Here is a 20127-nt window from a genome sequence, read left to right on the forward strand (position 1 = left end):
TAAACATGGGGGTGCATGTGTCCCTTCGAAACAGCACACCTGTATCCCTTGGATAAATGCCTAGTAGTGCAATTGCTGGGTCATAGGGTAGTTCTATTTTTAGTTTTTTGAGGAACCTCCATACTGTTTTCCAGAGTAGCTGCACTAGCTTGCATTCCCACCAACACTGCAAAAGAGATCCTCTTTCTCCGCCTCCTCACCAACATCTGTTGTTGCCTGAGTTGTTAATGTTAGCCATTCTGACAGGTGTGAGGTGGTATCTCATTGTGATTTTGATTTGTATTTCCCTGAAGATGAGTGATGTTGAGCGTTTTTTCATGTGTCAGTTGGCCATCTGGATATCTTCTTTCGAGAAGTGTCTATTCATGTCTTTTGCCCATTTCTTCACTGGATTATTTGTTTTTTGGGTGTTGAGTTTGATAAGTTCTTAATAGATTTGGGATACTAACCCTTTATCTGATATGTCATTTGCAAATATCTTTTCCATTCCATAGGTTGCCTTTTAGTTTTGCTGATTGTTTCCTTTGCTGTGCAGAAGAAGCTTTTTATTTTGATGAGGTCCCAGTAATTGATTTTTGCTTTGGTTTCCCTTGCCTCTGGAGACATGTTGAGTAAGAAGTTGCTGCAGGCAAGATCAAAGAGGTTTTTGCCTGCTTTCTCCTCAAGGATTCTGATGGCTTCCTGTCTTACATTGAGGTCTTTCATCCATTTTGAGTTTATTTTTGTGTATGGTGTAAGAAAGTGGTCCAGGTTCATTCTTCTGCATGTCGCTGTCCAGTTTTCCCAGCACCACTTGCTGAAGAGACTGTCTTTATTCCATTGGATATTCTTTCCTGCTTTGTCAAAGATTAGTTGGCCATACATTTGTGGGTCCATTTCTGGGTTCTCTATTCTGTTCCATTGATCTGAGTGTCCGTTTTTGTGCCAGTACCATACTGTCTTGATGATTACAGCTTTGTGGTATAGCTTGAAGTCCAGGATTGTGATGCTTCCTGCTTTGGTTTTCTTTTTCAAGATTGCTTTGGCTATTCGGGGTCTTTTCTGGTTCCATACAAATTTTAGGATTATTTGTTCTAGCTCTGTGAAGAATGCTGGTGTTATTTTGATAGGGATTGCATTAAATATGTAGATTGCTTTGGGTAGTACTGACATTTTAACAATATTTGTTCTTCCTATCCAGGAGCACGGAATCTTTTTCCATTTTTTTGTGTTTTCTTCAATTTCTTTCGTAAGGTTTCTATAGTTTTCATTGTATAGATTTTTCACCTCTTTGGTTAGATTTATTCCTAGGTATTTTATGGTTTTTTTTGTGCAACTGTAAGTGGGATCGATTCCTTGATTTCTCTTTCTGTTGCTTCATTGTTGGTGTATGGGAATGTAATCGATTTCTATGCATTGATTTTATATCCTGCAGCTTTGCTGAATTCACGAATCAATTCTAGCAGTTCTTTGGTGGAATCTTTTGGGTTTTCCATATAGAGTATCATGTCATCTGCGAAGAGTGAAAGTTTGACTTCCTCCTGGCCGATTTGGATGCCTTTTATTTCTTTGTGTTGTCTGATTGCAGAGGCTAAGACTTCCAGTACTATGTTGAATAACAGTGGTGAGAAGTGGACATCCGTGTCTTGTTCCTGACCTTAGGGGGAAAGCTGTCAGGGGGAAAGTTTTTCCCCATTGAGGATGATATTAGCATTGGGTCGTTCACATATGGCTTTTATGATCTAGAGGTATGCTCCTTCTATCCTTACTTTCGTGAGGGTTTTTATCAAGAAAGGATGCTGTATTTTGTCAAATGCTTTCTCTGCACATCCACCATCTTTTTAAAAAACACTTACTTAAATAATGCCAATGAGATTTTCCCCCCATATATTTAAGAACAAGCATTTCTTGAAAAAAAACAAAAAACAAAAAACGCATTTCTTTTCAGCAAATAAGATACCATTTAGCTACACTACTTTATCACCTTCTTTATTGCTGTCATTGGCCCCTCTGTTTCTCCTCATCCGTTAGCCATCTCCTTGATTCAATTTCCTTTTTATCCAGCTTAGATAGCACGGTCTTTTTAGAAAAAAAAAAACATTGCTTAATCTGGATTAATTCCCTATTGCTGCTGTAACAAATTATACAAACTTGATGGCTTAAAACAACACAAATGATCCTACAATTTTGGAAGTCTGGAGTCCGAAGTGGATCTCACTGTGCTAAAATCAAGGTGTCAGTAAATCTGCATTTCTTCTGGAGGTTCTAGGAGAGAATTTATTTCCTTGCCTTTTCCAGCTTCTAGACACTGCCTGCATTCCTTGGGTTAATGCCCTTTTCTACCTTCAAAGTCAGCTATGGTTGTTTTATCCTCTCACACTGCATTACTCTGACATGTTTCTGTTGTTACAACTTCTTTGATTGTCCCGCCACCCTCGCTCATTTATAAGGACCCTTGTGATTACATTGGGCCCACCCAGGTAATCCAGAATAATCTCTCCATCTCAAGATGTATAATGTATTCACTTCTGCAAGGGCCTTTTATCATGTAAGGCAACACATTCCCAGGTTCCAGGGACTAAGGGGAAGATATTTTTGGATGTCATTATTCTGCTTACCACATCTTCCTTTCCCCTGTGTGTTGCACTCATCTGATAAAATTTAATCCTATACAAATCCAGCTGTTTTCTTTTTCCTTGCAGGTGAGTACCTGCTAAGGTAGCAGTTGATACCAGTATACATACATGAGAACCAATCTCAAAAGGATCTTGCATAGCTAGACTGTTGTCGTCTTCTTCCTCCTCCTCCTCCCCTTCTTCTTCTTCTTCTTGATCAAGTAGTTCTGCTACTGTTTCAAACCTTTGCCACTCTCCTCCAACTTAAGATAAATACTGCCCTCTAGCAAATGACTTTGCTTTCTTAGAGAAGAAATTAAGTCCATTACACAGGAAACTTACTCATCATTTTGCTACCAAACATGCCTGTCTTAGGTTGGGATATTTAATAGCAGAACCTGAGACAGGGATTTAATGTGTATAATTCAGCAAGTTTTGAAATATATAATCAAGGTTTAGAAAATTTCCATCGTCCTCAAGCATTTCCTTATCCTTTGTTACATTCTGTCTCTCCCTACCACTTTGGCTCTAGGCAACCATGAATATACTTTGTCATTATAAATTAATTTTTACTTTGTAGACTTTCATATAAATGTGATCATGTAGTATGTACTCTTTTGTATCTGGCTTCTTTCCCTCAGCATAATGATTTTGAGTTGTGGCCATGTAGTTGTATATATTAACAGTTAATTCTTTTTTTTTTTTTTCCACCTATTGATGGACAGTTTGAGGTTTCCAGTTTTTGGCTATCACAAATGAACCTGCTTTGAATATTTGTGTACTAGTCTTTGTGCAGATATGTTTTTGTTTGTTTTGTTTTGTTTTGGTTTCTTGAGGGATAAATACCTGGAAGTAGAATGAGTAGGTGGTGTTTCCTTCTATGATTTGCCAGAAGACTCATAAGTATCAAAAGCAGCTTATACTAATGATTAAGATTTATTACAACCAAAGGTAGAGATAGGTAGCAGCAAAGAGAAATGTATTAGTGGTATATTGGGACGTAAGGCATAGGTTTTCTAGTCCTCCCTTGTCTGAGCACGTAGGGCATGTTTTCTTTATGGCAGTGAACTATAAGGATATGTATGGAATGTTTCTGCCCAGGGAACTCCATTCCAGTCTTAGGATCTGAGACTTTTATAGGGGATCTGGTTCACACATAGACATGTCCTGCTGTGCAGCCAGCCATGGTACATGAAACTCAGGCATACATCATCAGTCTTGATGTTTGTGCAAAGCAATTAGACAAGCCAGTAGGCAAAGTCCATTGCTCTAGTGTATATTACAAAATCATCAATAACCAACATAAAGAAAACTCTAAAGACCACATTCCTAAGGATTGGCCAACAATCAGTCCTGGTTCCCTTGGGAAAATACAAGGACTAATTAATCATACCTGCATTGTAAACTCTTTCCTTGTGGGTGGCATGGTAGATGAATGTTTAACCTGTTAAAAAACTGTTCAAACTATTTTTCAAAATGATTGTTGCATTTTATTCTTCCACCAGCAGTATATGAAAAATCCACTTGTCTTACATCTTTGCAAATGCATGGTACTGTTAGGCTTTTAAAATTTTAGTCATTCTAAGTATATAGGGGTATTTCACTGTGGTTTTAGCTTGCTTTTTTCTAATGACTAATGATGTGAACATCTTTTCATATGCTTTTGGCTATTCATATCCTTTTATTGTGAAATGTCTTTCATATCTTCCATCTTTTTTTTTTTTTTAAGTTTATTTATTCTGAGAGAGAGAGAGAATGAGCAGGGGATGGGCAGAGAGCGGGAGACAGAGAATCCTAAACAGTTTCTATGTCATCAGCGCAGAGCCTGACACAGGGCTCCGTCTCATGAAGCATGAGATCATGACCTGAGCTGAAATCAAGAGTCAGACGTTTAACCAACTAAGCCAACCAGGCTCCCCATTGCCTCCTTTTTCTTTCTTTCCTTTCTTTCCTTTCTTTCCTTTCTTTCTTTCTTTCTTTCTTTCTTTCTTTCTTTCTTTCTTTCTTTCTGTCTTATTATGGAATTGTCAGAGTTCTTCATGTGTTCTAGATACAAGTCCTTTGTCAGATATCTGTATCACAAACAATTCGTCCTGTTCTGTGGCTTGCTTTTCTTTTTTTTTATATAGTGCTTTAGAAGAACAAAAGTTTTGAAGTTTTATACATGTATTGATTTTTATATATATGATTCATGTATTTTGTATTCTAAGAAATCTTTGTCCCAAGGTCACATAGATTTTGTTTTGTTTTGTTTTTAGTTTATTTATTTATTTTGAGAGAGGATGTATGGGCAAGCAGGGGACAGAGAGAGAGGGAGAGACAGAGAATCCCAAGCAGGGTCTGTACTGTCAGCACAGAGCCTGATGTGGGTCTCAAACTCAAACAGTGAGATCATGACCTGAGCCGAAATCAAGAGCCAGACACTTAACAGACTACGCCCCCCAGGTGCCGCCACATAGATTTTTTTCTATATTTTTTTATAGAGATTTTATAGGTTTAGATGCTATACTTAGGTTTGTGATGCATTTCAAGTTAATTTTTGTGTATGGTATGAAATAAGGTTGGTGTTCATTTTTTTCTTGTATTGGTATTCAGTTAATTGGCATCAGTTTTAAAAAAACTTACCTTTTTCTATTAATTGTCTTGGTATCTTTGTAAAAATTCAGTTGACCATTTTTGTTTGAACCTATTTCTGCAATTTTTTTTGTTTACTTGATCTAAATATCTGTCTTTATACCAATACCATACTGTCTTTACAGTAGTTTTGAATTCAGGTCATATGTCTTCCACCTTCAGTCTTTTTAAAAAGTTGCTTTAGTTACTTTAGGTCTTTTATATTTCTGTTTAAATTTTATTTATTTTTTTTATTTTATTTTTTTTACTTGAGTATAGGTTTTTAATACAAAATAATGAGACTAGAAGTAATTTACAATTTTCAATTTTAACATTTGAGTAATAAAAACTTTTATGAAAATCATCTTTCCAGTGTGAGGTTTAGAGCAGCACACATTTTGCACTGAATACCTATTGTTTTTGGTTGGCCTGGTACCCCTTTCTCCCCTTTTCCTGGTAATGTGGCTGTCCCTTAGGAGGAGACTTCCTCCCATGAAGGGAACTGCCCCTTATGACACCCAACTGCCTACCTCATAGGCCAATCTTGTTCTACTGTTCACAGTGTTTGAACATTCATGTGACCCAAAATATCAGTTCCTACATGAACTACCCCTAAGCTGGAGGATGTGCACACAGTGCTACCTAGGGCTCTTTTTGTGTGTCTAAAACAGACCGGTATGCTGCAGGACAGCTCGAAGGCAAGTCACAGAGAAACTGGTTTGACAGAGGCAGCTGAGAAAGATGCTGACTTTGCTTTGGTCTCTGCTCTGGTCTCTGAGGTCCCGGGGTTGCTGGGTGAACTGGCTTCTGTTTAAATTTTAGAATCAGCTTGCCAATTCTGTTTTTAAAAGTCTCTGGAATTTTTATTGAGGTTGTATTGAATTTGTGGATTTGAGGAAGAGTTGCCATTTTAATGATACTGAATCTTCTATTAATGAATATAGTTTATCTCTATTCTCTTTACTTAAGTTTTTTTTTTAATTACTCCCAGCAGTGTTATTTTGGTTTTCAGTGTACAGAGCTTGCACATAATTTTATTAAATTTAACTGCTGTTATTTCATTTTTCTAAATTTTGAGATGATTATAATAATGCAGTTGTAAAAAGTAATACAGAGATCCTGTATACCCATCACTCATGTTCTCAAGTTGCTAAGGAATTGCATAAGTATAGTAAATATCAGAACCAGGAAATCAATATTGATCCAACCTACTGATCTTATTCAGATTTCACCAGTTTTACATGTACTTATTTGTGTATGTGTATATATATTTAGTTCTACGCAATTTTATCACATGTGGATCTGTGGACCATTACCACAGTCAATATATAGAAGAGTTCCATCACAAGGATTGTTTTTGCTACTCCTATATAGCCACAGACATTCCCCTGCACTCACCCTCTCCCTAACCTCTGACAATCACCAATCTGTTCTCTATTTCTATAATTTTGTCATTTAAAGAATGATATATAAATTTAATCATGAGAACTGGCTGTTGTCACTCAGCATAATTCCCTTGACATTTATGCAAGTCTTTGCATATATCATGTTTGTACCTTTTTATTGCTGAGTTAGTATTCCATGGTAAAGATTACATCATAGTTTGTGTAACCATTCACCCATTAAAGGACATCTGTGTTTCTTGTTTTGGGTTATTTTGAATAAAACTGGTATGAACATTCACATGCTGGTTTTTGAATGAACATAAGTTTTTATTTCTTTGGTATAAATGCCCAACAATGCAGTTGCTGGATTGTACTGTAAATACATACTTAATTTTGTGGGAAACTGCCATACATTTTTCCAGAGTGGCTGTATCATTTTATTTTCCGATTAACAATGTATAAGAGATTAAGTTTCTCCACATCTTCACTAGCATTTGATGTTGTCATTATTTTTTATTCTAGCCAGTTTGATAGGTTTGTACATTTTCTCATTTTGTTTTAATTTGCATTTTCCTAATGGGTCACTATAGTGAACTTGTTTGCCTTCTGTGAATCTTCTTTGGTGACATGCCTGTTCATGTCTTTTGCCCATTTTCTAAATTGAATGGCTTATTTGTTTGGTTTTTACTGTTGAGTTTTGAAAATTCTTTATATATTCTGCATGATAGACTTTTGTCAGGTATATGTTTTGCAGATACTTTCTCCCAGTCTGTAACTTTAATGCTATTATTTTTTTTAATTACATATTCCAGTTGTTCACTCCTAGTGTGTAGATACATTAACTCTTTCTTATTTAAAATATTGATCTGGTATCCTGTGACTTTGCTAAATCCACACATTGTTTCTAGTGGCTTTTTTTGCAGATGTCTTAAGAATCTCTCCATGTCTTCTGGAAATGAAGACGTTTGTTTTCTAGTAGATATTTTCCTTTCTAACTATAATTTGTATTTCTATTTCTTGGCTTATCACACTAGCATATCTAGTATAATGTTGAATCATATTGCTGAGAATAGATATCTTTTTCTTGTTTGCATCTTAGGGTACAGGAATTTAGTCTTACTATGTTAGCGGTGGGTATTTCATAGATACCCTTTATCCATTTTTAGAAATTTTCTTTTATTCCTAGTTTACATACACTTTTTATCATGAATAGGTGTTTGATTTGTGTCAGATGCTTTTTCCATGTTTATTTAGGATATCGTCTGTTTTCTTCTCTTCTTATTTTTCTTAGTATGAGGAATTACTAATTACTTTTCCGGTGTTGTTACCAGCCGGTTTTTTGGTTGATCATCATGCATTACCTTTTTCATATGTTCTTAGATTTGGATTGCTAATAATTGCTTGTTTTTAGTGTGTCTGGGATACATACTTACACATTAGTTATCAATTAACTTCAGTACATATTTTTTCTAACAAGGAGTATTCCACTTTTTCCCTAATTATTTATGGAAGAAGGATAGAATTTTGAAACCAAGTGTTTTTGGTACTTGAGGTGTCATCTTATTTATCTTGGATACTTCCTGGACATACTCCAATTTTTAGAACTTGCATTAATAGAATATCTTAAACCAGTTCTGTATATCTATAGTGTAAATGTTGTTCTCAAAAGTGTGATTGTGGCTTGCTGACTAAAATGCTGGGTCAGAACAGAAACTGACTAAGTTCTAACAAATTACCAAGCATGTGATTTTTATTATTTATCAAGATTGATAGCTAGGAGATCTTCAGGAAAGCATATATCCATAATCTACAGAAATCTAATTGCTTTTCTTTTTTTTCTTTTTTTTAATGTTTATTTATTTTTGAGAGAGAGAGACAGAATGTGAATGGGGAGGAGGAGAGAGAGAGGGAGACACAGAATCTGAAGCAGGCTCCAGGCTCTGAGCTGTCAGCACAGAGCCTGATGCGAGGCTCGAACTCACAAACTGTGAGATCATGACCTGAGCGGAAGTCGGACGCTTACTGACTAAGCCACCCAGGCACCCCCAGAAATCTAATTTCTTAACATTACTACTATTTAAATTAGAACGGAATTGGAAGAATTGACTAAAATTAAAGTTTGTTTGGTTTTTAGTTCTGATTTCTATTTTAGTCCCTAAATGTACTTTTAAAGCTATCAAAATGTAATTCAACGTTTGTACTAGGTCATCGAGACTCAAATACATCTGATGTTCCTTAGAAGAGCACAAAATTAATATTCTGTGATACTCAACAGTTAAACTTTGTTGGTTTTATTCCTATCATGGAATAAAAAGGTATTCCTATTAGTCTCTTTGCCACTCTCCAGCCCTTGTCAGTTGGGTTATTGCTGTGTTACTTAGTAAAGTGTAGAAGAAAGGGTACTTACTATAAGTTGAATCAGTAGACTTGGATTGTCTTGCTATGTCACTTATTTGACTTATACAAGTTATCCAGCATTTCTAATCTTTAATCTTTTATATAAAATGAGAATTGGTGATGATGCGAAGGAATATAGAATTGAAATATTATATCTTCTATTTCAGTCTGAAAACTTGGAGAATACGGTAATCATACCAGATATCAAATTACATAGCAATCCTTCTGCTTTCAATATTTATTGCAATGTACGCCATTGCGTTCTGGAATGGCAGAAAAAGGAAACATCATTGGCAGCTGCATCTAAGAACTCTGTGCAGAGTGGAGAATCAGATAGTGATGAAGAGGAGGAATCCAAAGAGCCCCCTATCAAGCTTCCAAAGGTAAGTCACTAAATTCCACTTGGATGGATAACCACAGGTGTTTGGGCTATAGTACATATATTTACATTGCTAAAATACCTTGTTTTTTAATAAAATTGTGCACTCAAAATTAATAGGGCTGATGGGTAAAAAATAGGTTTGGGGCAGACCAGGAAAACTCTATGCATCTTTATAACTGGAGTGCTAACAAAATCAATAATTGGTAACCCAGTGGAGAATACTTGACAGCCCAGGAAGAAAGATCAGGGGCTTTTTAAAATGTACAAAAGCAGTAGAGTGGAAATGGAGGCTTGTAAGCACTGAGCCATTGCAGCTAGAAGTGGACGTTAAGGTGGGCGTAAGCAGAACTGCAAACTACCACCAGCCAAGAGCCATAGTAAGCTGGGGGTGCTTCCTTCTGGGGAGGGAGCCTTGGGTACAGGTATGCATTTTTATTTTTCTTCAAATAAAACTAGGAGGGCTCCTGGCTGTGCAGCTGCTCAGTTGAGAGCTTTTTGCCTTTTCTTCCTTAGGTTATGATTGTTCTCTTGCTATTTTGGCTCTCCTTGCCTAGGAAAAAATTACGTATGAAGCAACAAAACTTCTACATTGTTCTGATATCACTCCCTTATTTACCAGAGACATGTAAGCTAATTGGTGTTAAAGAAGCATGTACTATAGTAGAACAAACTATTCTTAAGGTACTCTCTTCTATTTAAGTGTTAGTGTATTTCAAGACTGTAATGTTATTGTATATATGGTATTTTTTCTACATTGTAGGTATAGTTAGTATTTCTTTTTTTATTAATTTTTTTTTTCAACGTTTATTTATTTTTGGGACAGAGAGAGACAGAGCATGAACGGGGGAGGGGCAGAGAGAGAGGGAGACACAGAATGGGAAACAGGCTCCAGGCTCTGAGCCATCAGCCCAGAGCCCGACGCGGGGCTCGAACTCACGGACTGCGAGATCGTGACCTGGCTGAAGTCGGACGCTTAACCGACTGCGCCACCCAGGCGCCCCAATGTAGTTAGTATTTCTAACAAAAGAATAGTGACAATATAGACATATTTTTAAAGGGGTATCTATCATAAATGATTTATATGTATATTGCCTTTTTCTAAATGTAAACATTTTGAAATGATTTCCTTTATCATAAATAGTTCAGTGTGTTGCCTTTTTACTAAACTGATACTTTAAAGCTGTGCCTTAAAAACTTTTTTATACATACACACAGGAGCTATCATGCCAATATTTTTACTAAACTGATACCTTAAAGCTATGCCTTAAAAACTTTTGTACATACACACAGGAGCTATCATGCAAATGTCATGCAAATATTTTGCCATATTTCATGGTGGCTATTCCTAAGTGCACCACAGCCCTTAATCAGTACTGTCACAGTCTTCTCACCTTATTCTCAGCAGATGGCTTGCTTCCTGTTTTATAGAGTAAGAGAAGTTTTGTGAACTTCCTCAGCCTTTTAGTCAACCATCTTTAAGTGTTCTTCTTGGGACTCTTCTTCCTTTAGCCCCTTTCCCTCCAGTGTCCTTAAGTATAACTTCTCTATTGGCTCCTTTCTTCTTCTTAAAACAAATAAGCTTATCTTTTCTGTGTAAGCTCCTCTAGGTAAAGAGTTTTCCATCAAGTACTGACACATCAGGAAACAGGGTATAGTGATTAAGAACCTGGGCAGTGGAGTCAAACTGCCTGCGTTCAAATACTCACCCTTAAAAATAACTGTGTAATGCTGGGGAAGTTATTTGACTTATCTGTGCCTCCATTTTGTCATCTATGAAATGGAGATAATATATACCTCACAGGGTTGTAGTGAAGATGCAGTGAGTTAACAAATGTCAAATACAAGTGTGTGAGTAAATAATAGGTATAGTTGTAAGTATCAGGTTAGGTGAAAACAAGAAATTGTGTAGGTGCAAATGAATTTGAGTTGCTTTTCGAGGAACTCCTCAATTTATTAATAAATACTTTATGTCCAAGGAAATAAACTGCTGGAAAGTCAGTGAGACCATGTGACGAATGAGAGGGGAAGAAGTTTTGAGATGCCTTTATGCAGAGGCATTCAAAATGCTGTGGGTTAGGGCGTGGGTGGGGAATGAAACTTCTAGGTGATGTTTTTGGCAGCCATTTGCATGACATGAAGGACTGACACAGAAGAAATGAGGCCTGTAGGACTTGAGGAGATGAGAATTTAAGGGCAGGTGAGAAACGTTAGCATTTTTCTTTTCCTTTTGACCCTTCTGCTCCCGATGCTACTCTTCTACATCAGTTCCTTCCTTTTCTTTGCAATTGTTCCTCTCTTGTTCTTCTTGCCTACATGTGTGGCTGTTGCTTTCCTTCTTTTCACTGAGTTTTTTTCCTCTCCCACTGCTCTTTCACGTAATTAAGACAGTTTTTATTTGTTGTTAAAGTATCATTTTGATGCAATTTAATTTTCTATTTGAATTTTTTTTTAATGTTTATTTATTTTTGAGAGAGACAGAGACAGAGAGTGAGTAGGAGAGGGGCAGAGAGAGAGAGGGAGACACAGAATCTGAAGCAGGCTCCAGGCTCTGAGCTGTCAGCACAGAGCCTGACTCGGGTCTCGAACTCCCAAACCATGAGGTCATGGCCTGCGCTGAAGTCAGACACTTAACTGACTGAGCCACACAGTCGTCCCTTCTATTTGAATTTTAAAAGTTAAATTGCATTTGATTATTGTGTAGATCTTACTTGTCAGGGTTTTCTTTGCTTTTTGTTTTTTTGTAGGTCAGCAATCATTGATATTTTGTAAAGTTTATTTATTTTGAGAGAGAGAGAGAGAGAGAGAGAGAGAGAGAGAGAGAGAGAGAGAGAGAATCCCAAGCAGGCTCTGCACTGATAGTGCAGAGACACAGAGCTTGAACTCACAAACCATGAGATCATGACCTGAACCCAAATCAATAGCTGGACGCCTAACTGACTGAGCCATGTAGGCACTCCAGTCATTGATATTTTAAAAACGACTTGGGACACCTGGGTGATTCAGTCAGTTAAGCATCCGACTTTTGCTCAGGTCATGATCTCATGGTTCATGGGTTTGAGCCCCAGATCGGGCTCTGTGCTGACAGCTTGGAACCTGGAGCCTGCTTCAGATTCTGTCTCTCCCATCTCTCTCTGCCCCTCCACCACTTGCACATACACACTCTCTGTCTCAAAAATAAGTAAACATTTTTAAAAAAGGGGGACTTTCTTACCCCCATCTAAATGCTTCATATTAAGGTTTTTACCTAAAACACAGTTTTTACCCAGCTCAAACCATCTTTCACTATCTGACTTCCAGATTCCCTATAGTGTTCCATGCTTTATAACTACATAGTTTTTTTGGTTTTTTGTTTTTGTTTTTGTTTTTTTTTTGAGAGAGAGAGCAAGAGCACAAGGAAGGTGCAGAGAGAGAGAGAGAGAGAGAGAGAGAGAGAGAGAGAATCTTTCCTAAGCAGGCTCCATACTGAGCACGGAGTCCAACACAGGGCTCACTGTGAGATTATGACCTGAGCCAAAATCAAGAGTTGGATGTTTAACTGACTGAGCCACCTGGGTGTCCCTATAACTGCATAATTTTTAGTAGTTATTGTTGGGATTCATACTTCCAGTCTTATTTGAGGCTCATCATGCCATGTATTTTGTTAAAACATATAGACTTACATAGACTTACTTATTTACTTCTTAAGTTTATTTGCTTTTAAATTCTTTTTGAGTTATAGCAAGCAGTATATTAGGCCTTGGGAACAAAATAATGATGAGACACGGTCCCTACCCTCAAGAAAGTTATGTCTGGTAGGGGATACCAGACATGTCTAGTGACTTAAGGATTACTAGGGCATGCTGGGTGTAGTGGAACACCGTGGGTACGGATGCAGCACTGACTGTAGATGCACTTACAGGCGGAGGGAACAGCACCATTACAAAAGTACACGTGATCTGTTTTTAGCTAGAGTGGAGTAGCTGAATAGGGCAAGAGGCTGAGAGCAGGAGCTAGATTGTGAAGGGCCTTCTGTGTCATGCATCCACTTTCAGATTTTGTCTTGTGATTTGGAAATATTGAAGATTTTAAGCAAAAGAGTTTGATCAGACTTGTATTTTAGTAAAATTACTTGGGTGCTAGTAAGACAAACCATAGAGGGTGGTAAGGTTAGAGCAGAGGGATCAGTTAGGCAGCTATTGCATTTGTCCTGGAAGCGTTACTGAAGGTTGCTAGTGGTGGTGTTTGGGTTACAGGAAATGTTAAGGAAGCAGAATTGACAAATTGGTAATTAGTTGATTATGAAGGCTGAAAGAGAAAGTGGAATTGAAACATACTTCTGAAGTTTCTGGTGGCAATGTCATTTACTGCAAGAGAGGGAACTGGAGGAGAAGCAGTGCTTTGTTGGGATGATGATGATGTTTAGTTCTCTTTACTGAGTTTGAGGTACCTGTGAGGTGTCCTGTGTATACTATATAGGGCTGAAGTTCCAAAGAAAGGTCCCAGCTAAAAATAGAGACTTGGGGACTGTCACAGTGTGGGGGAAGGTAAAATAAAATTCTGTTAGAGATAGGATGGGGTGGGATCAAGAGCATCACTTAAAAATTGTTAGTTTCAGTGGCTCCTGGGTGGCTCAGTCGGTTAAGCGTCTGACTTTGGCTCAGGTCATGGTCTCACGGTTTGTGAGTTTGAGCCCCACGTTGGGCTCTATGCTGACAGCTCAGAGCCTGGAGCCTGCTTCAAATTCTGTTTCTTTCTCTCTCTGCCCCCCCCCCCCCCCCCACTCGTGCTCTGTCTCTCTCTGTCTCTCAAAAATACATAAATGTAAAAAAAAATTGTTAGTTTTGAAAAGTTGTGAGAACACTTTTGGGTGTAAAGAGAAGGGAAGAAGATGGTAGTAGTCCTAGATAAATTTGTATGTTAGACGATACTGCTTAGACATCTCACACCCAGACCTTTTGAGAAGCAGAATTCTTCCTCTTCTTTTTGTCCTCCTCCTCCTCTGCTGCTGCTCTTCTTCCACTCTTCCTTTTGCTCCCTTCTAGATTTTTATTTTTCATTATTTGTAAATGTCATATCTACCAAATATTTGCTTTATATAAAAAATTTTGGAAGGCAGTGTACTTCCCTCGGTGGTAATATATAAACCTACTTTTGATTTCCTCTTGAATTTTTTCAAATGGATTCTGAAAGTATTAGAATAGATTCTAGGACTTTTTAAAAATTCATTAGTGTATAGTTGACGTACAATGTTGCACTGGTTTTAGGTGTATGACATAGTAATTCAATAATTCTGTATATTTTGAAATGTTCACCAGGATAAATGTAGTCACCATCTGTCACCACACAGCATTTATTACAATATTATTGGTGATATTTCCTAGGCTGTACTTTTCATCTTCAGGACTTACTTATTTATAACTGGAAGTTTGTACTTTTTAATCCTCCTCACCTGTTTTGCCCCTCCCATCCCTTTCCTCTAGGACTTTTTAATAGAACAAGGTAAAATTTATTAAAAAATTATTAATCTAAATGTGATGTAACTAAACTTTTATGCTCATACTTGCTAGTGAAATAATAAAATCACTTTTGGGAATATATGATTTGACGAGAGCAAAATAAAACCTTGAAAGACTCATTATGTTATTTTTCTTTGGCCAAGCATGTTTTTATCTCACTTTTCCCAGCAGTGACATTGCACTGGCTGTATCAGATAGTTATTTGGGTTTTGTGTTCCTTTAAGTGTAATAGAGAGCCTTCAGGATTTAATTATTTGAAAGTAGCTGTAAAGGGAAAATTCAGTAAATTTATTTAGTGAATATAAAAGGTTATTTTCTGAAGAGAAGTGGAAGACTGTGTGTTGGGTAGTTATGGTTTTTCATTGAAAGTACCGAAGCTTAGTGTATTTAATTACTATAATCAACTACTCTGTTTAAAAGTCACATTTATTTATATTGCTAATTATAAAGGCAGTATATATTGTAGATAGTTTGAAAAATGCAGAACATTTTTTACAAAGAGGAGATAGAAATTAAAAATCAGAAATCCCTCTTAAATTCCTATTAACCAAAACATACCCATTATAAACATTTATATATATATATACATTAAAAGTATATTATTTCTGCACAAATGAAATCATACTATATTTGCTGTGCTATATTTTTTCCTTATACTCTTCCTTCCCAATATTGAGTGGGGAGAAAGTACAGTATGTTCTCAGTGACTGTAAGACAGGATTCAGTGTGTAAAGTATAATTTCAGAGTTCATACGTATGGTAAAATGTTCTCAGCCAAACCTCAAAAACAAACACAAACAAACTTATTTCACAACAACTTTTATTCCTCTGCTCAATAATTCAAAGCTAAATATGATTGGAAAACTTGAAGTTGATTTTTATTTTATTGTATTTTGAAAACATATCAATATTCTGGAAACAAATTAATTTTCCCCCTTATTAAAAAAATTTTTTATGAAGTAAGGTGCAGATGAGAATCTACAGTGGTTAACCTAGATAGGTGGGTAATTTCTCTTTCCTGATCATTTGGCTAACATTTTATGGGTTTACCAAAACCAGCTAGTGCTCTGTTCCTAAGCAGTGTATCTGAGTTGCCTATTTTAATATATTTGTTATTATGCCCTGAACTTACCAGAGAGACAGCTCAGGAACTTGTTCAGTAAGTAGCCTCACTCTTTTTTGGTAAGGTTCAGTACTTTCTCTGTTACCATAGGAATCTTATATAAATAAACCGTAGCTAAAAATGTTATCTGTGAAGAGTCTCCTTTGAACTTAGAAAAGTCATGATTGGTAGCAATAGAATAAGCATTTTTGAAGACTGAAAGGGTAGAGTAGTTTCCCATTGGCCTGAGAACAGAGCCCTATATTTTGTGCTTAGGAGATCTTTGAGTTCAGATTCATTTCCTGTAAGTGCATAAGCAGATAGAAATCTTGAACAGCATGTTTTTACTTTCTAGTGTGTTTCAGGAAAAGAAACTATATCAACTGGAAAATTTTCATTGCTTAGTGCATTTAATCAATTGAAACTCTATACAGGCCACCTCTGTAATCTTGGCTATAATTAAGTCCGCTAGTATTTTAGATAACTTCTCTAAAGACAGTCCTACTAGTTTAACTTCTCAGTCATGTCTGTATTCTTCAGAAACCTTGCAAATGATAATCAGAACTGCAAGTGACTTGCCTGCAACTGATTTGACCATTGTCTGGAAAATCTATTTCTGATTTGCAGTGGTTTTTAGCACACAACGGAGAGTAATTAAATATTTATTATATGCCTATCATGTGCTAGGCACTGGGTTAGCCACAGGACATACTAAGCCAGCTCAGGCATGCTCCTTGTCTATAAGGAGACCACAGGAAAAAGGAAACAAAAATGGTCAGCTATACTATAATAAATGGTATAACAGAGGTCTCAACTGGATAAGAGTCATGTACAAGTCTCATTTACCCTGTTAGAGAATAAATTCTTAGAGGACAGGGGCTGTTGTGATGTATCTTCATATCTCCTATAGTGAGTTGCACAAAATAAGGGTTTAAGAAACATTTATGCTCATCACACTTCTCTGTCAATCTTTAGTTACAGATGTATCTTTTGCTAGATATGGACTGAGTCAGATTTGGTTCTGATCAGGAATGATAAGATAATGAAGGTAAAAATAGCAGTGATCTTTTTGATAGGTAGGTTTTTTGGTGATTAAACCCTATAAGAAGAGGGGACACATCAGTAAACAGTAATATTGTGATTGTACCATTATAGGAATGGCTAAGACGAAACGCTCCTTTTTAAATCTCTGCATTGTATGAGTTATATTGACTTTTTTCCTGCTCATAAGTAACAAGTAACATGACTTTTAACAAAAGAATGCTGATTTGTACTTGAGTACAGCCAAATGAACTTTTAAATTAATAGAGTTTATTTTTTCTGAGTGAATGTAACCTAGTATCTACTTCATTGTTAAAATTTTTATTATATTTTATTATGGTTTCCTTGTGCTATAAATACTTTTAAAATACTGCCACTGTAGGGCGCCTAGGTGGCTCTGTTGGTTGAGCTTCTGACTCTTGATTCCGGCCCAGGTCATCATCCCAGGGTTGCGAGATGAGTGTGGAACCTGCTTATGATTCTGTCTCTCTCCCTCTGTCCCTCTCCCCTGTTTATGTCCTCTCTCTCTCTAAAATAAAATAGTGCCATAATTTTTTAACCCTTTCATGTAACTAGATGGTTTTCTGTACCTTGGAATTAAATGCCATGGGTGGTTGTGTTTTGCTTTTTTATGTGTTTTTGTTTGTTTTAGCCTAGTAAATATTGCAGCATTAATCATTTGCTGTGGCAATAAGCTGTACTGGTGAAACTGCCTGGAAAGTGTTACTAGTTTACCTGTTATAATATATATATATATATATATATGTATTTTTTTTTCATCTTAAACAGATCATTGAGGTTGGACTTTGTGAAGTTTTTGAATTGATCAAGGAGACGAGATTTTCTCATCCATCCCTGTGTCTGAGGAGTCTACAGGCCCTGCTTAACGTGCTTCAGGGTCAGCAGCCGGAAGGCCTCCAGTCAGAGCCCCCAGAGGTCCTAGGTGAGAGCCCTGGGCATTGAATGAAGTCTTTGAATGTAAATAGCTTCTCTTACGAAGCATGTACAGCAGCCTGTAATGCAGTTTTTTTTTTTTTTTTAATGTATTGAAACAGCAAGGGTATAAATTTTAAGGTATTTTGCTATGTTCTACTGGAGTTCCAGTTTAAGAGTTTTAGTTCACACATAGACATTTCTTGATTATTGTGATGATGGGGAAAAAAGCAAAACATAAATCCTTGGAACCCAGAAATAATCCAAGCCTTATAAGTCACTACTAACTTAAATCATTCTTGTTAAACCTTTGGCCGAAATAGCTAACATTGACTTTCTCTAACTTTATATATTATTCTGGATAGTTAAAAAAGTGGGAAGAAAGTGAACAAATGCTACCAACCCCAAACAGCACAATTACTTTCCAAACAGGGCATTTCTTTTGTATTCATTATAAATAAAAATTAATTTTTGTTATAGATAATGCTTTTGAATTAGTAGCAACTTCCATTAAGTAAATATGTTTGCTTTTTGTAAAGTGTATTTGAATTTTATGAACACATGCCTTTCTTGCTATTGATGCAGGTTGAACACATAAAGAAGTTAGGAGCTCTTGAGGAATAGAAATAGAGATGGAGGCATAAGTTTGAAATTGGCTAATTGATTTTTTCTGATGCTAACCATGGGCCTTGAAAGTCTAGATTTTTCTAAATCTCAAGCATTGAGATTCATATCAGATTCATATGGGCCCTACCCGCAGAGTTTCTGATTCAGTAGATTTGGCATGGGGCCCATGAATTTGTATTTAGAGTAAATTTCTGGGTGATGTTGCCAGTACTGCTCATCTGAGGACCGCACTGCTGGTCTGGACTAGAGTTTGATTTTTTTTTTCTACTTGGCTATTTGGTGTTTATTAGACCCACATGTGAGAACCTAATTACAGATCATACAGGTTTTGTTTTGGTGGTTGTTTGTTTGTTTGGCTGTGGGGGGTGGTGGTGTCACATGGTGATTAGTTTTTGTGTTGGATTTTTTTTTTTTTTTTTGGTTTGGTCAGGGAGGAGAGTGCTTGCCATGAAAACAAGCTGAGGATTTAAAAAACACAATACCCTCCCCCACCACATGTTATTAAACACTACTACTAAATAAAAGCTGTCATATGGTAAGAGGCAGGCACCTTGTTGATTACTGTTATGGTAACACAAGTGATCGTATTACTATTGTGATGCATTACTTGGCATCACAGCATCTTACCAAAGCTTTTTATTTATTTAATTGATTATATTTAAGGATATTTTGCTGTTCTTAGCTCTAGTTTGTCAATTAACAAATAATTGAAATATTTAAAATATCCACTAAAACCTGCACATCCTATTTATTACTTTGAACAGCATGCTAGTCATTTCTTTTTCCTAGATCCTCTGCCATTCAGTTATCTTTTATTAGTTGTCATATACCTTGTTTAGTATCTAGTCTATGTATAAATACTCCCTTTCCTTTATGCTTTTCAAAATAGATCTTGTTCTTTTTTATTTATTTATTTATTTATTTATTTTTATTTATATACGAAATTTATTGCCAAATTGATTTCCATACAACACCCAGTGCTCATCCCAAAAGGTGCCCTCCTCAATACCCACCACCCACCCTCTCCTCCCTCCCACCCCCCATCAACCCTCAGTTTGCTCTCAGTTCTCAACAGTCTCTTATGCTTTGGCTCTCTCCCACTCTAACCTTTTTTTTTTTTCCCCTTCCCCTCCCCCATGGGTTCCCGCTAAGTTTCTCAGGATCCACATAAGAGTGAAACCATATGGTATCTGTCTTTCTCTGTATGGCTTATTTCACTCAGCATCACACTCTCCACTTCCATCCACGTTGCTACAAAAGGCCATATTTCATTTTTTCTCATTGCCACGTAGTATTCCATAGTGTATATAAACCACAATTTCTTTATCCATTCATCAGTTGATGGACATTTAGGCTCTTTCCATAATTTGGCTATTGTTGAGAGTGCTGCTGTGAACATTGAGGTACAAGTGCCCCTATGCATCAGTACTCCTGTGTCCCTTGGATAAATTCCTAGCAGTGCTATTGCTGGGTCATAGGGTAGGTCTATTTTTAATTTTCTGAGGAACCTCCACACTGCTTTCCAGAGCGGCTGCACCAATTTGCATTCCCACCAACA

General features: G+C 36.7%; 1 protein-coding gene across 13 annotated transcripts in view; it reads left to right on the top strand.

Moving 5' to 3' along the window:
• Window positions 1-20127, top strand: part of MYCBP2 (MYC binding protein 2) — a 290879-nt gene that overhangs the window by 33490 nt on the left and 237262 nt on the right. For all 13 annotated transcript variants that reach the window (XM_040487281.1, XM_040487282.1, XM_040487286.1 and 10 more), the window contains exons 3-4: window positions 9157-9372; window positions 17799-17952. In XM_040487281.1, the coding sequence (XP_040343215.1) occupies window positions 9157-9372; window positions 17799-17952 (370 nt within the window). The remainder of the gene's footprint in view (window positions 1-9156; window positions 9373-17798; window positions 17953-20127) is intronic.

This window comes from Herpailurus yagouaroundi, unplaced genomic scaffold, assembly GCF_014898765.1.
Source record: "Herpailurus yagouaroundi ecotype Mexico unplaced genomic scaffold, PumYag 164, whole genome shotgun sequence".
NCBI lineage: Eukaryota > Metazoa > Chordata > Mammalia > Carnivora > Felidae > Herpailurus > Herpailurus yagouaroundi.